Source organism: Sprattus sprattus, assembly GCF_963457725.1.
Source record: "Sprattus sprattus genome assembly, chromosome: 5".
Lineage (NCBI taxonomy): Eukaryota > Metazoa > Chordata > Actinopteri > Clupeiformes > Clupeidae > Sprattus > Sprattus sprattus.
In genome coordinates this window covers 9,955,478-9,973,887 of record NC_137924.1, presented here as the reverse complement: position 1 = coordinate 9,973,887, position 18,410 = coordinate 9,955,478, and the positions used below count along the sequence as shown (strand labels likewise).

Here is an 18,410-nt window from a genome sequence, read left to right as displayed (position 1 = left end):
ACTAAAAGCAGCCACCACGCCTGAGGGAGTTTCTGCTTGGCCAGCACAGGAGGGCACATGCACTCTCAAAGGTTAACTGTGCTCTTGAAGTTGAATTCTTCTTGCACGAATCACCTGACTTTTGATACATTTGGGCACAATCACACCCACACAGACCCTCTTTGAACCTTGGCTGGAAGCTATAGGTCACAGAAACCCGTCAGGTTGATTCAAGCCGGCAGAATTCAACTTCAAGAGCTCAGTTCATATCTTTGCAGTTAATATCTGAGCATGTGGAATAATATAATTTGCTCGTAAGCATGTCTTATCGTGTTCGCAACATATGACATAAAACTGACGCCATACCCACCTGCTGCACCAGGGCAAACAGCCACCAGACTAATATGAGAAACACCATGGGAATGGGACTTATCAGAAGGGCAATTAGCTTGATGAGCGACAATTATAATAATAATGTCATTAAACTCACTCGAGAGAAGAATGATTCCTTGACCATTTTTTCCCCCTTCATTTCTCTACACATGCCCCTTACTGCACACACAGCTGCCCGCACTGGGAGGGCAGGAGAGCTGAGAGTCACAGGAAATGACATTTTCCACAGGGCTTGAGGATGACTCATCGTTCCTCCGCAATATTTCATGTCTGTACCTTTGGTCAGACGGCACACAGTAAAAAGCATAATTAAATACAAACACAGGGTTCGTCCTCCTCACTTTGGAAGACAATGGAGCTATGGTAACGGAGGAGATGGGAGGAGATGGTTGCTGTGCATGGTGGGGACATTCTAATCGGCTGGTAACCAATGGTTACTGTTGAGCAGGTGCTGAGACTGAGAATGACTCCTGCTCTCAAAGATTGGACTGTGAGGATAAAACAGGCCATTTGGTCAGATGAGAGAATGTCTCGGTACAGGTTACAAACGGGTTTGCCTTCCTCCAGTGTGTTGCTACATCGACACGCCCTAGTCAATATGTAGGTATCAACATGTGGCTTTACATAAGAAAACTAAATATTACAAACCACTGCAGAGATATATAGTGTAATGCATCAAATGTTGATGTGCTCATGATTTACATGCAATATCCTCTAACATGTATAGCTCTAGTTAATTTAGTACTCTATAATCATATGGATCTAAAGGTATGATCCACTAACTCAACAGGTGTGCCGACCTGATGCTCTCTAAAGACACCTGTGTCTCAGTCCTAGCCAACCATAACTGATGGTCAACAGTGAACCTCCCCAAAAGGGTAGAGCTAGAGGTGCTCTCTGAAGATGAAGACAAAGGACGGCACACAACCTGGTGTACGAGCATACTAGCGCCAGCCATGCTGGGTCATCCACCGACCACAGAACCATCTGCAACCTCTCCAGTGAGAGATAAAAAATGCTAAAGTCATGATTCAAGTAAAGAACTAAATCAGCTGATTCTGCACATGAATACATGAATACATTTTGCATCCATTGTGTGATACATCAAGAGAAGAGGAGAAAACGATAAGGCCATCAAATTGGTTTTCTGTGCTTTTCCAAGTTGAAACAGTTGTCTCCCCTAGGCTCGGAAGAGCAGATGTTAACTTAGCCAAGGATGTGGCTGTCACTGGTTTAGTGATCTGTATTTCCCTTAGTAGGGAGATACCCTGATGGTTGAAGTGCTTTTATTTCAGAGTTCAAAAATGTTCCCTCTGGCTCTGCAGAATTGCTTTTTTGGTCTCTTAATTGGTTTGATATTTTAGAAGTACAATTCTGTGGGCGATCAACTGAAGACGAAGCAGAGGTTTTAAATTGGTGGTAGTCACTTGGAAGGAAGAACATTTGGAAGGAACCTTTTAAAGAAAAGAGCTAAAAAAGACTGAGTAACTAAGTTACAGTACAGTAACTAATTTTGTCTTTTTTTTAGAAAGACACCTGTCTGTACTTGATCTGTCATTTGAATAATGTCTTTTTGAAATAGCATCCTTAATGCTTAGAGCAATCCACTGCCTTCTGTAATACTCTTAGCCAATTAATCACAACACATTTTCATCTTTGGCCAAATCACTTGACCACAGCAAACTCCCGATAATCCCAACAGCTGAAATTAACCAACCGACTGACTACAGCCCTCAGCCTATAACTCTTCACAAACCTAATATTGTCCAAATGTTGACACAACCTTCAGGAGATCCCCCAACCTCAATAATATGATCTATACTAGCGGGATCATTCATCCCTAGCCTAAGCCCAGGGTAAGCCCACCGGAGCTATACTCAGAGTATGACAGGCCCAGTAGCACCTTTTATGACCAGCGTGGAATGAAGGTATTTTTGTTGTGTCTCATGTCCAGCCCCAGTCTCTGCCAATGTAAAGAAGCAAACAGAGTTTAGGAATTCATGCTGTTAAGTTAGTAGCCAGCTCAGTTCCAGGCAGCTTTCTGGAGTCTTTGCTCTGTCATATAAATGGACAGAGATCACAGGCATGGTGATTTGAGGGCATACTGTTCCACCATGCACCTCTCACCACTGTCAGAGGGGCAAAGCGCCATTCATTTCCTGAGGATATGTGGGATGGTGGCAATGCCCCATCGGCAAACTCTCTGTTGCTCGCTCACTCGTGCTTCTTTCATCATTAATACAACAGACTACAGAAGATTGAGAGCCTGAAATAAATTCACCATTTGGGGTATGAGGTTGAGGAAAAGCAGAGAAATAGACACACAATTTTGCGAAATAGTACACCTTCAAAGAACACACTCTCTCCAGGTCCTAGTATCTTATACCCACAGTCCTTAGATGAATGTGTTTGACTTACTTTACGAAAGTATATGTGATGCTATTAAAGATGTTTGTCTTCTCTCACTAGTAGATGTTATAGATCACACTGGGTGTTATAGATCATACTGGGTGTTATAAGTCGAGCTACTTCAGACATGCTACCCATCTCTGCTGCTTCTCAGCCTACTTCTCGAAATATTTTCAACACATGCAAATGTTGCTGCATTACAAATCAAATATATATTTGATTACAAATCATTACAGATCATAAGTTTAGACTTTTTCAGTTAAATGAACCTAATTACAGGATTTGGGGGAAATCAGCAAAAGTTGGCTACACTTTGGGTAGCCTGTGAGACTAATGATCAGTATTGGTTTACACTGACTAATGTATGACAGTAAAACTTCCTCATTCATATATTCTGACTGTCTAACCAAAGAAAGATATGTGTTTCCAGCATGCTGTGCCGAATCTAACAGCAGCTATGATTATTACACACTCCTTCAGAGCTTTTTGTTATTGTTCTAAAGGTCAACCAGAGGTGCTCTTGGTGCTTATTAAGATGCCAGAAGGCTCACAGTAAGTTCAGTGAGCTCTCTCTCTCCATCATTTCAGGAAGCCAAAACAAGTGCTAACAGCTAGTAGCAAAGGGCAACCAATCATTTTGTGCTGTTTCACAATGTTTCTTTCATAGCCTGTGAGGCCAACAGTGTCCTTAGCCGAGAATGAGCTTTTCAAACAAAACAAAACCTCGCTCGATGCAGAGGGGCCTGGTCTTCTCATGGTTTCCTTAGTGCCACCGTATATATATCACAGTCATGGATCGACAGGTCCATTAAGCCTGTGTCAGGGCCAAGAGCTGAGGGACAGGGTGGCTACTAGACCCAACAGGCCAGGACGCCTCTCACGTGGAGGCTAAACTGAGGCCTCTGTGATAGTGACACTTATACTCTTACATAAGTCCCTAACACAGTCAATAAGAAACCCACGCTCCAGTGAGTAAGAAACCTCTGGTCTCAGGTTTCCTCGAGTCCATTAAAGGACACTCACTCTCGCTCGGATGCACTGATACACTGAATGACCAATTCATAGACATTCCACTCCCTATTCTTCATTAAAAAGCCAGAATAGTTTTAAGGATTTTTAAAGGAAAACATTTAAAGGGATTTGGCGAACGCAAATAAACATCGTCAGATATGATGAGAGGTTAGGAAATAGTATCGCCAACATCTTCACTAAACAACTCTCAATAAACGTATACTTTTACAATAATCTCGACCAAAGTTACCCAGCTTTACTGAAAAGTATTTTCTCCTGACCTGACACAAAACATGCCAATTATGACCAACCATGCTTTCTTTCCTCAAGCCAATATTATCTTGTTTCCCAAACATTAGACAAACTGATTTGCTTCATGTTAGCCTTGACATATTCTGATGAGATGGCCATCATCTGTACACACATATGTAGTTTGCAGTATTCCCACGCGCATATGACTGTGCCCAGAGAACAGAGCTGACAACTTACTCAGGCAGATGGCATAGTTATCTGCATGGCTTCCTCCTTTACTTGCTGTCTCTCTCTCTCCCGTTCCCTCTCACTCATGTTCTCGTTCTCTCTCTCTCTCTCTCTCTCTCTCTCTCTCTCTCGTTCCCTCTCTCTCCTGTTCTCTCTCTCCTGTTCTCTCTCTCTCTTTCCCTCTCTCTCCTGCTCTCTCTCTCTCTTTCCCTCTCTCTCCTGTTCTCTCTCTCCTGTTCTCTCTCTCTCTTTCCCTCTCTCTCCTGCTCTCTCTCTCTCTTTCCCTCTCTCTCCTGTTCTCTCTCTCTCTCTCTCTCTCCTGTTCTCTCTCTCTCTCTCTCTCTCTCTCTCTGTCTCGCTTCCATTCTCCATCTCTATCTTGTTTTCTCTATCCTTCTCTCTTTCTGCATCACACATTGTAACTCAGCCACCTCAGGCCTACACGCTGGGCTCTGAGCCACTGGCTTTCACTTCACTCAGCTGTTGCCCAGGAGATCGGGTGGCAGCCGAGCCTAATTATTCAGTATATTTCACTTTATCAACCAAGCCTAATTAATCAGAATATTTCACTGTATATTTCACTTTATCATCACCAACATTGCTGCGTGTTCAGTGCGCTGCTCTGAGTATCACTTAACCCCTATACCAGAGTTCACCTCTTCAAAAGAGTTCGTGGTGAGCAGTTTCTTCCTCTCTCTTCAATTAACCATGACGGGAAATAAACACACAAACATACACCCATACATGTCCCCCCTCTCTTCTGTCTTGCTTTTTTAAAAGAGCAGTGTGATGGTGTTGCTAGATGTGGACTGAACAGTAAGGTTGGGGGGTTGGGTGTGATGGGGTGGGTGCTTTGTTGTCTCTTTACCTGATGCAGGTTGATCAACACATCTGTCTCGGGGGCATGGCCTCCTGTGGCCATGGGGACCGTGAGGGGCGCGGCGGCGGTGGGAGCTCAGGGGTGGAGGGGGGGGATCAGCCCTTCTCTTTCACAGTTGGGTTTCCAGTCAACCTGTGGGGTGGCATAACCTGCAGGAGCGAACACAGCACACAGACAGGAACAGGTGAGCAGGTCCACTGTGGAGCACTGGGAGCTATTCCTAGCAGGCTCAGGTCACTGACCTCTAAAAGAAGCAAACCAGCACAGCACAGAGTACTGTAGGAGCTCTCACTCTCGCACCGTAAAACAAGCATGGTAGCAGCAAGGTGAGTGGACATGATTATTTCTCTGAGCGCGCTTCACACTCTTTTCAGAGAGCTTGAAGAGGGTGAACACACTCCTGATACACTTGCGCCATGATCCACATTGAGCAGGATGAATAAGCCGTGGTAATTGGAAAGGTCTTAAAGAAGCAACACAGTAAACCTCAATGCTGAACTGTCAGAGACGGTACACCACCAAGATTAGATATCAGATTTATTTAGCATTGCAGTTCAAGAGCTTGACTTCTCCAATGCCAAGGCTGCGGGCTTAAGCAAACACACTCCCTTTTGAACCAGACTTCATAGCGAGAGTCGGAATGAGGACAAACTGAGCTGTTCCTCTTATGCTGAGTCACAGTGGATGTGCTTGGGACCCATTTTTAAACGGTTACACTCTGCTATGCACATTCCATGTTTTATCTAGTCTAAACCCAGTGGCCTTGAAAGAATTGGGTGAAAGCCACCCCAGATGCAAACAGTACTTCAGAAAGAAGAGAGAATACCTTAAACCAAAAAAACCCACTGCCTTGAAATGCTGTTAGTGGATTAAGTGAAATACAACGGGGTTGAGACGCCTGAGGACGCCCAGCCTCTGAGATCCATGAGGCAGATGAAGCCCGTCTCCTGGTGCTGACCCACAGTTAAGCTCCGGCGCCGCTGCGCTACCTGGCCAGGTGTTCACCAGCAGGAACGGATCTGGTACTCGGCAGATCACAGAACACAAGGTAAATCTGCAGCTCTAAGCTTCCAGGGAAAGCAAGGGACACACTTGCTCTCGCTCTGATACAATTTAGTGGAGGAAGGGATTATAACCAGGAGAGGATGAGGGGGAAACACAGCTCTCTCTCCATCATACAAACACAGCACTCTCTCTCTCCATCATACAAACACAGCTCTCTCTCTCTCCATCATACAAACACAGCTCTCTCTCTCTCTCTCCATCATACAAACACATGTGAATAAGCCTTTGGTTTACTCAGATGTAAACCAATAATGTGCCCACACACACACACAAACACACTCACACACACACACACACACACACACACACACACACTCACAGAGAGAGAGAGAGACACACACACACACACACACACACACACACACACACACACACACACACACATGAACCTCAGAGACCCACCACTGACCAGTGAGCTCTGGGTGCAACGCGGGCTGGCCACCATTACAGAGAGAACCACGGGATGCTGCAGGGAACAGCAGCGGTCGCCATGGCGCAGGCCGGCTGAATGATTCAGGGGCGCGGTGCCTGTGATTCTGGTGACTGCGCTTAGCGCTTAGCGAGGATTCTGCTCCTGCCTCTGCCTCATCACAAACAGCGCTGATGAAGGACCTGGTGACTCATTTCTCCATCTCAGCCTCCGTCAGCTGCAGCTCAGTGGCAGCGGCAGGAAAAGAAAGCCAGCACCATGCCAGCACTAAGATTAGCCGTAGATGTTGGCACTTTTCATCATGTTTCTCCATTTCGGGAGGAGGTAGGAGGGATTGAGGGGGGGGGGGGGGGGGGAAAGTAGAGAATCCCTCTATTTTTTTCATGGCTGTTTTTCAATCAGAGTGCAATCAGCAGCATAAAAGGAACAATCAGCCGCTCGCTTGAGCCACAAATAAACCACAGAAATGCTGCAGCAGAGAGGACATTATACCTTCCGGGACATTCCCTCAAAGACAGCCAGTGGCGAGTACAGTTACAAACTAAATGACTGACAGTATAAATTCCATATTTTTGCATATAAATTACTGAGGTTACTAATGTCACTGAGCGGTGAATAACAACTGGGAGCAACTGATTTACATGAAATGAAACTGTTCAGTCCTTTACAGGAAAAACAGTTCATGATAGGCCTTTCTCGGCTGCATTGATGATGTCACTAGAAATTGTCTACACGGGGGGTATTTATAGACCCGCTATTCTTCAGGATGATTCATTTGCCCTCTGCAATTAGCCCACGTCTAAGTGGAAAACTGCTATTAATGTAGTCGCTACACACACAAGGCATCCTGGGAACGATTAATAATCCCAACGTTGCCAAAACAGACAGGGCTGACTGGCACTCGCCTGGGAGGGCAACAGGTGCCTCTCATCCCTGCACACATGCCAGGCATGACTGCTCTGCAATTATACCCGGGGGCAGTGGGCGAGAGGGCAGGCCCAAAACTCATCGCCCCTCCTTCCAAGATTGATTCCAGGGAGCCAGAGAGCGGGGGCCTCCTGGTCACTGCATTCCTTGTCATGTGTCAGCATATGCGCCTTCCATCAAGACCTCAATTGGCTGTCACTGACAGACACAAACACACGCCCAACACACGCACACACACAAACAAAAGCACGCACGCACCGGACACACACACACACGCAGGCACACGTATGCGCACACACACACACACACACACACACACACACATGCACACACACATACACACACATGCACACACACACATGCACACACACACACACAAAAAGAGTTAAAGTGATATCAAGGCCAGTTGTATAGCTCCCAGTCATACCAAGAGGAGCCTTAAGTAACATTTCAAACCAAATGCCACAGTATACTCACATCACTTCCCAATGGTAGTCCTGAATGACTACAACCCAACCTCAGTACCAACAGCAGCAGAAGCAGGAAGCAGCAGCAGGAGTTGTATAAAAGACCATATTGAAACACGACCTGTCACAGACTGCCACAGATATTCCACCGTAGCCGCGGCACACGACAGTCACGTTCATGCTTCCCCTCAAATCATCGCCCTGCACTGCAGGTTGCTTGTTTTCCTTTCCAGCCCGTAGGTCAATCTCTTATCACTAATGGCTCCTTTACACACTAGCGCTCAGGCACATTAGCACAAGGACACTATCCCATGATGATTTACAAGAGGGGCTGGACAGTGGGCAGAGGCTTGTGTGAAATGAATGCGTTTCCCACACTGTAAACAAAACACAATCTCCACCCCCAAGTGCCCTTCAGGATCCACTCTTGACTGACTTAGGCTGCAAAGCTTGCCCACTCACACTGAGGACCTCATTACGACTCTGAATGACAGGCAGGCATGTTTCACTGATCTTTAAAAAAACAACAACAAAAAACAGGGAAGCCAATAATGTAGCCTGTTCCAATGGCGCCTCACATTCCCCTGCACTGGAATCCCCCAGTCTACCGTTACCCTGGTCGCCATGGCGTCCTGCATGCATCTCCATGACTACTTATTGTGCAAACATGTCTGGTCTCCTACCCCCAAAAGCCTTTAGCAGCTTTTAAGCCAGCCAAAGCACTTGAGTTTACCTACCTTGTCTTCTGATGGACAAGTGCTTCCTCCTAGTTATTGACCAGTGGATGGTTTATCTGTGATGTCCACTATAGCCCCTACTGCCATTCAGTAGTGCTGATGCCTCCTCCTCCCCTCCCCACATCCACCTTAACCCCGACCACAAACACGTATCAAATGTTCTCCCACTCACTCCCAATCACTGGCTGACAGGAGGATGGTGCAGGCTATGAAGCAGTCCCTTCTGTGTAGAATGAGGATGGAATGTGTGTTTGTGCATGTGTGTGTGAGAGAGACTGAGAGAGAGAGAGATGGAATTTATACACCAGACAAACATTAACACCAGATAAACATATATATAAAGGTAGCCCAAGGAATAACAGATGCCAAAGGAAAAGTATAGTATCTCTATAAACATTGCCTCGTTACCGACATTACTATTACAAAATCCACGAAGGCCGTTAAGATACGTCGTTATTGGGAAACTAGGCCCTTATCAATGTCAGTGAAACAGCCTTAGGGCCCAAGTTTGAGGGCGAAAATAGCTGGTGGAAACAACACCACATGCCTACTGTTGCACAAACATGACACGCTTCAGAGAGCGGTAAAGGTGTGGTAAGAGGCACAAAGTGGCTGTATTGAGCCGTCCCTTTAAACCGAAAGTGTCAGAAGAGATTCCAATGTAAAAGGATGGCAATATCGCGCCGGGTTCTGGACAGTGTTTTCCAAGAGAGCTATCCTATGGAATAAACCGTTGAGCTTCTTCTGTTATGCCAAAACAATTACATTTATTGACACAAAATTGGCAGACATGTTTTAAAATGCCTTTGCCACATCCCATCGAACTGACTGTTATATTGTTAATAAGGGTATGTGATTTTGAGCCTATAAAAAAAGAAAAAGATTTATTCTCACTTAATTTCCATGAAAAGCTAACGTTCTTTTCTCATCTCACGTATGTAGGCCAAGAATGTAAAACATCCAAATATGCGTAACATGTTATACCTATTCAATTTAATAATCTAAATTCGTCTAAGGGAACACATTTTCAGCTTCAGAGCTAGGTACTGAAACGAAAAATGCATAGCTTACATCTTTGCTGAAACGTAAAATGTTGCTGCAACAGTATATTAGGTTCGTCTCAGGTAGCCTTACTATGGTTTTCGACGTAAACTAGATTAAACTGTTATCCTTAGTGAAAGCCTGTTTAGCTGAGTATTGCATCAATGGCATTCATTTACAGGGCTTCTGTTGACTGTGTGTAGATATACAAACGATATGGATAAGATACGGGACGTTGCGAATCACCTGGACCAACCTGAATGCAAGAGTCTTCCTGCTTGCTGTTACAGCCATGGAGAGAGATATTTTGTGGACAACAAGAAATGTCATTATTGTGTATTTATATCATGGGAGACATTATTTTACTGATGACAAGTCGGACAAACCAACCCTCTTTCCACGCACTCAAGCTTAAACTTTTTAAAGAAACAATTTATAATATTTTGAAAGTCTCCCAGAAGATGTGCTTACTTTATATCTGCGGTCATGTTGGTTCCTGCTTCTATGATAATACAGAAACATGTTGGCATTACACGCCACTCTTCCAATAATGGAACACCAAATGATTTGCATGATAGATGCATTAGACTTGGGCAGTGATGGTTTGTGATTGGGAGGGGGGCATGCAAATGTTTCCTGCCAGAGAAGACTATGTCGCCACGCCTTTATCCCAAATCCCCGGCGGCCTTTTTATTTTTTCACCGGCGTCTAAGACAACGCGCCCAGGAGGAATCGGCCATTTTTGCCCAAGTTTCCACCATCGAACTAGGGCCTAATAACTTATCTTTTTCAGAGAGCTATCTGATACCTCGACTATGTCCTTGGGTTTCTGCTACACTTCATAATACAGGTTGGACAAAACCTCTCTACTCTATGCTAGAACTATTGTTCAGCGAATAAACTATTCACTGTGACTGACTACTGTGAATACTGTCTATTGTCCAAATACATTAAGTCAATGCATACAGTGACTAATCAAATAACCTTGTTTATGTGTTCGCTACACACACAAGGCATCCTTGGAACACTTAATAATCCCAACGTTGCCAAAACAGACCGGGCTGACTGGCACTCTTCTGGGAGAGCAACAGGTGCCTTTTATATATTATTTACTTATACATTAAATCAATGCATAAAGTGAACAATCAAATAACCTTTACCTTAACCATTTAGTCTCATTTCAGGTCATACACTGTGCAAGCGTAATGGTTTACCAGTAGAGGAGAGCACATTGCTGACATGATTCACATTCCTCCATGGATCCCAGTTCTAAATGTGTCACTAGTGTGTGTGCAGGACTCAAGTAATTAAGGGGACAACATACTGTGAGTGCTGCACACACACACACACACACACACACACACGCACATGCACAGACACAGACACAGACACAGACACAGACACACACACACACACACACACTAGAGCACAATGGCAATAACTATACACCGAGTCGTAAATGCATATGAGACTGAACATCAGAACATTGTTGCTTCTGTAATCCGACTCCAGCAATGCTTGGTACTTAATTAAGCCCCTTTCAAACCAAAGTGCACACTCTCCGACAACCAAAGAGTTCCTGACGCCCACAGGCATCATATTTCCTGCCTGTCAGAGACCCAGAGCGCTCCTGCGCACCTTCACTACAGGTGTGATCACAGCACAGGACCTACAGACCTGCAGACTGCAGACTGCAGCATCTCTGTTTCACAGCTGACCCTGTGGCAGCAGCCCTGTGGGGATGAGTGATAATGTGTCCGTGTGTGTGTGTGTGTGTGTGTGTGTGTGTGTGTGTGTGTGTGTGTGTGTGTGTGTGTGTGTGTGTGTGTGTGTGTGTGTGTGTGTGTATGTGTGTGTGTGTGTGTGTGTGTGTGTGTGCCTGAGAATGAGGGACAGCTCCACTCCCTGGTGACAACCGTCTGACAACATCTGCACTTCCTATTGAGATGCACAGCGTTCACTTCACTCACTCATATTATTAATATTACCTGACAGTGGAAAGGTAAAAAGACTCAGATCCTGATGCACACACTTGCTAAGATTACCCACCTTACTAACCAGAAAGGCAGCCAGTGCTGTATGCATCACATGAATTTCCATTCCAATGTTGCCATGACTTCAAGGTGCATTCCATTGCATTTCTCAGAATATGTGAATCTAAGGTGGAGCCTCTGAAGGTCAGCATGGCATTGAAATGGTTGGACTAGAAGAGGCCAAATGCATCAGCAAACAGCAGATAATCATAGTAGATGATCAAAGCCAGTAGCAAACCTGCACACTGTACGCATTCACCTGACCCATTCAATTGATTAGAGAAGCATTAATGAAATTATGGTTCAGGATAAAGTGCTTTAACTGAGTACTTCCACATTGATGTACAATTGGATTCAGATGCTACTGAGAGTAGTTCCCCTGCACCGAGTTAAAGATAAGCAATCAGTCAGTAGAGTAAGATGCAGTGTGTAGTGGTAGGGACATGTGCTCTATTCAGGGGCATAGGAAATAGAGAGGGGGGGGGGGGCACCCCCCTGATATCAGCAGATGTCCCCTACCCCCCATCCTAAACAAATAAATAAAAAATAGATAATGTTTATCTTATTGCATATTTTACGTCTTACTGCAAGACACAAACTCCGCCCACTTCCTACTCCCATTAAGCAGTGTGGGAACAGAGGGTGAGGGCAGAAAACAGATTTTATTCCGTTTCGATTCGTTCTCTGTGAGGCTTCAGTCTGAACTCCGCCCTCCTAAGCCTTCACTACATCTTCAGAATTTAATGAGAAATCTAATTCTGCTTGTCAATCACGACGATCAAGTTGTTCTACATTCTACAAAGTGGGCATAATCTATCGAAAACATCAGTGGCCTTATTCTGGATAAGTCTAACTCAAAGTGACTGACAGTAAATGCTAGCTATCTTTTTCATCAAGGACAAACACCTAAAAACCACAGCTTTCCACTCTAGTCACGGTTGCAATCTGTGATTTGATCAAAAACAGCTAAAGTTTAGTTTCTTTTTATGTGTATGATTTTTACGCAACCAGTTATGGCTGTTTTGTTTCCATGAAATCATAATTATTTGGTTTTGAAGCACGCCCTGCTGTAGCCTACACTATGGCAGGTCGGTGAGTAGGTCTGAACATTTTCTATTCATGGTGAATTTAGCTGCTCACCCTACATATTCAAATGCCCCATTTCAGCGCTCATCAACTGAGGTAGAGTTACACCCCCCTACCCCCCCCCCCCCCCCCCCCCCCCCGGCTCTATTACTAAGTATTTGAAATTCCGTTCAATGAAATTAAATTCATATAGTGCCAAAACAAACTAAATTGTCTCAAGGCACTCTATTTTATGTTTCACTCCTTCACTCCTTCACTCCTTGTAAAGTGGTCAGTGTTGGTCTGCAGCACCCTATGCATCCCATGTTTTGGGGCGAGGCATCTGGTAACTTCCCTGTTTATTTAGCTTTTCTGAAATCCCAGATATCTCTTCTGAACGTATTTCATGGGCACATATCAAATAGTCCGTTCAGGCCTGATGTATGTGGAGGGCCAGGGATATGGCAAAAGTTAGTGTAGGAGACTATGGTGACTGGCCAACAGAGAGACACATATTTATTTATTTCACCCTTACTGTATAACCGTCATACACATACTGCATAGCATTTATTTATTCCTTCTCTTCCTTGACTCTCCACTTTGCACTATTGTATATATACTCCTTGTATATACTTTTTTAGACTTCTTGGACTGTTGACCATTGCACTGTTGTATTGTATTGTTTTTCACTGTTGTATTGTTTTGCACTGTTGTATTGTTTTGTGTTGTGATGTATATTTTGAGTAATATGTGTAAGCACATTGAAAGCCACTGCACCAAGACAAATTCCTTGTTTGTGCAAACTAACTCGGCCAATAAAAGCTGATTCTGATTCTGATTCTGACATGCTCTTATATCGTGTGGAGGGGGAAGCAGTCGTGGGCTCCTGTGTCGACTCCAGGTTTGGTCTATCCCTGAAGAGTGTCCAAGTGGTCGAACTGGTGTAAAATAACAGTTGGTCACATGAAGCATTTATGAATATGCTCCCATAGCCCACGGCTGACGCTAGCATCCCATGCTGAAAGGATTGGACTGCGAAGCACGAGCCACACAGTAAAGCTGCACTTTGAATGAAAATCCAGCTATCAGGGTCCAATATAGCATTCTTAGACATCCAACATCCAATGCTGGTATAGCCTTCACCTGTACACTGACTTACTGGCCTTGGTTTCCTAGTCCAGATGATAGATTTGTGCAAGTAATTTTCTACCCAGTTAGCCTGTGCACAACATAGTCCCATCTGTTGATGTATGGATCTATTTTTAGAGAACTGTGTGGGTAGCAGACACAATGTAAGTGCTCATCAGCTGTGACCCCCAGACACACAAGGGAGACTATGGAGAGATAATGTCTCGTTGGCACATCAAAAAGGAAATCATATGCACTGACTGGATACCTATGAATGGCAGGACGACAGCTGATGAATAAAGCAGCATATCCCTGAATGGATTTTTTTTTTTTTTTTTTTAAATGTCACCAACACCATTTGAGGCACACCTTTAAAAACACAACCCCCACTAATATGATCATGTGTGAAAACTGTGTATCAGCATACATCTAAATGTGTGCCTCTGTTGTTGTTCACTATGACTGAAATGATTAATCATTGATACAGATGTTTCTCAGGTACATGCAACAGAGCAAGCTCCCTGGTGTTAGCCTACAGCTTACACCTCTGGGCTCACCTACGTCGTCATAATAAATTGGCTTCGCCATGTGTGCAGATGACAGTTGCATTTGACAAGGCACCATAGGAAAACTGTCAACGTCTTATCAAACTAAAGCGTTCAATGCCTATGTGTGCATTCTTTTTGCGGCGATTTAGGATGGCTATTTCCGTTTAGGATGACTCTACAGTCTACCCCTGCAGGCATGAAGGCTACAATGTGCTTTTACTCCAAATTAGTCGTGCTTTGTTTTTACCAAACATGGGACAGTCGCAACATGTATCATTTTGTTATTTGTTCATCGTCACTTTCGTAAAGATAGCCATTAATTGCATCGCGTCGCGGAATACATAGTTAGGATACTGATACATCATTCTTAATGATTACATCAAAAAACCTCCCCCGCAGCTAAGCATGCTTCACCTGCTTCCGATTTCCTGTAAGCATATTATCCACTGCACATCTCCGGGTGTGTGCATTTACATGCACAAACCTTTACACTCGTCTCGACTGTTCTCGAATCTAAACTGGACATTAGCGAGTCTGCAAGCCATCCCTACGACAACACTCATGTTTCTAGTTCCTGCCTTTCACGCTGACACACATTTCCGCTATGAGGGTCTTGAAAGGAGGGAGAGTCAGTATCCATTCTAGGCAACTTGATGGCAGTATTCCTTTTGTGCCGTGCCAAGCAGCACGTCCATTTCCCATCCGTAGTATGTGTGCATCTTCAATCACAGCTTCCAAGCCTCACTGTCTGATCTTGAGTCAGCTTGCTTACCTGTGCGTTTGGAGTGTTGTTTGAGCAGAATGAGTCGGAGGCGGTGTGGTCAGACAGGGCTGCAGCCGCGATGATCCATAGTGAAGGCTCGCTCCACTTTCCAGCTGCTTGCTGGCATCTACGAGGATGCTAGCTTTGGCCACGTGACGCTGAGGACCAACCTCCCCCGTCCAAGAAGTCCAGCAGAAAATAGAAGGATGGCACTCGTCATTGAGTTCAATGTTATTCAGGTGTGTGTGTGTGTGTGTGTGTGTGTGTGTGTGTGTGTGTGTGTGTGTGTCAAATATACCTGGATCATATCCAATCACTCAGATTACAATTTAGTGATTACTTATTTCAAGGAATAATATATTTTTTGATTTTGAAAGTATCAGTTATAATTGATTATAGCAACAATGTAAACAATATATATTCAATATATATTATATATACACCAAAAGCACACCCCTGCTTATTCTGATAAGAGGTCTCCTACAGATGTCTGAACATTTCTGTTAGGCTGCAAACTTTCAGCCATTCTTTCTGATTGAGCTCCAGTATACAGAAATATGAGTAAATAATCAGAGTAGACTGTCAGTAGCTGAACTCCTCTAGAATCTGAGCTCATCCTACATACACTCCGAGGGGAATGCACCTCTCAGATGGAATGAGAATGATTTATTGATGAGCTGGCTGACAGAGGATGCTTTCACTCTGGAGCTTCTCTCCTAAGTAGGACGCAGAGAATTGCACTGACCATTAAGTAGTGTGTCCACCCACCACAGCCTTACACTTGAAATCATCATTTGTGTGGGTTTCCTTATGCTTATTCATATGCTTGCGGATTACAATGATTTATGGTTTGGATTCATTGTATTAATCGTTTCACCATTACAGGCACCATATTACAGTTTGTGTCACAACTGGTGCTTTTATTCATGCTTTATAAAGCCAATTAAAAGCCAATAAGCCCGTAAAAAAACTAAAAGCATTCTAAACTTCCCGGAGGAGAAGTGTTAGCGTTGGGCAAATGCGCTCAGAATAATGGTGGTTATATATGATGCTATTTGCAGCATGAATGCAGGTGTTGAGCACCTGAACACTGTGCAGTAAGTGGACTTGCCTCAGGCCTGCTAATGGAATCATTACAGCTCACCTCTCACAACCTCTTAGATTTAAACTTCTACTGTCCTCTAGTGGCAATAAGAAGATACTACTGTGTTTTGTCCAAAGAATGTTTTTGTGGGTGTTTGTGGGATTGAAAGACAATACATATCTGATGTTACAAAACCAAACATTTGTTTACATTGTGAGCCGATGACCAACATTCATTATATGTGTTTGTAAACCAACTGGATATAATGCAATCATGATGAAAACACTTTTCAGGGGTGCTTTATAGCTCGTTTACATCTAATCAACAGGAAAACAAGCTGACACAGAACACACATTGGCATATAATAATATTTCCATTTATGGAACAGCGTATCCTAGTGGTTAGGTTATATCTAATGGGTTATTTAAGAACACAGTGACACAGCAATCATTATTTGTATCTCAATTTTGGATTCTTAATCTTACTGGACAGAGAAACAATCTGTCTAGCCTTTTGGACTTCTCTTTAGAAAGCCTTTTCATAACAGGACTTAACCTGATTGCAGTTTTAGCCCACAATGAATTATGAAGTGTCACAACCATCCGTTGTATTTTACTACCCTGTCACTGTGTGCTCGCGTGATGAAATGTGCAGGCTCTGGTGCATATGATTAACACCAACCCGGTGAGATAAAGCAGTACCTCTTCTTTAATCTCCTATTAAAGTCTCTCTTTAAACATTTATCAGATTTGAAGGGCGAATCCCAACACTGTCGGTCATGGAACTAATTTAAATTCACTTTGTGTCTGCAATTGCAATGTCAAAAAGGTCAGTGAGCAGAGTCCTTAAATGGATCCTGTAACAGGATGGAGTTTCCTGACAAAGCAATGAGGTGTGGCCATGCTAGAATATCAATACAACATGTCAAATATTGTGCTATGATATTTGTAGTCACAGTTCAAATGAAGATCAAATTCTATTTCAAACAGCAGGCTGTGCTCTGTGCTGTGGTCTATCTGAAGACAGCAGCGTCTGGTAACACACACACACTGCGTCTGATTTTCCTCACGTGCGTGGCTTTGTGTGTGCACGTGTTTTAGTTTTGTCTCCGTCCTGTCGGTGCAGTGGCTCCAAGAGCTCCTGTCTCCAACTGATCCCTTCCTGAGCTCCAGCATGCTCCAGCAGCAGCGGCGGCGGCGGCGGCGGCTGCGTTCCATCGGGGCAGGGGCACTGGGTTGAGGGAGTGCAGGAGGCTCGGGTCGTTCCTGAGCCTGACCGTCTGCCTGATAAGACTGTAATTCACTGGCAGGGGAGGCTGGGGATGTCCCGTAGAGACCCCCCCCCCCCCCCCCCCCACACACACACACACATACACACACACACACACACACACACACACACATGGTCCGGGGGGGGGGGGGGTGTTGGATGAGTAAGGGGAGGCTACTCCCACCTACCGGCCGGTGCCTGGGATCCTAGTCCCTGCCTGCCCCTGGCCCTGTTATCTAGCAGCCATGTCAAATTCCCCTGCTGTTGTTGACATCAGGACGACAGGAGCAGATGAGAGGCTGCCTCTAATGGCTGCCTCCATGTTGACAAATTGCCTGCTCATACTGGTCGTAAAAATGCCCTGAAGAGTTCAGCTGTGTCCGAGTCGAATGTGCTGAGTCAGCATGTTTTGCTGGGGAGTGGCAGGTCAGATAAGGCCGGATAAGGGGACGTCTGTGAGTGCCACCTGGACAAAAGAGGACAGCAGAGGTCAGGACAACAGGTGTAATGGCCAGGCAAGCGCAACCCTTGCTTTTTCTATTTTCTGTTCTAAGCAGCCATCGAGTCTACATGTTGTGTGACAGGTGTCCCTTTGGCACTGAAGAGTAGCTTCTGCTCATGTGGCCCTTCTGTAAACCCATCGAAGCATCACAAATACCCTCCAGACAAGCATGTTTGAAACAAACTGTCTGTTTGCTGGT

The 18,410-nt window shown here is 44.6% G+C and overlaps 1 protein-coding gene across 1 annotated transcript in view; it reads right to left on the bottom strand.

Moving 5' to 3' along the window:
• Positions 1 to 5,194, bottom strand: part of slc4a3 (solute carrier family 4 member 3) — a gene marked incomplete at both ends in the record, with an annotated part of 35,393 nt that extends 30,199 nt beyond the window's left edge. The window contains one exon of the mRNA XM_080839644.1: positions 5,141 to 5,194. Coding sequence (XP_080695770.1) covers positions 5,141 to 5,194 — 54 coding nt within the window. The remainder of the gene's footprint in view (positions 1 to 5,140) is intronic.
• Between the last annotated feature and the right edge of the window lie 13,216 nt (positions 5,195 to 18,410).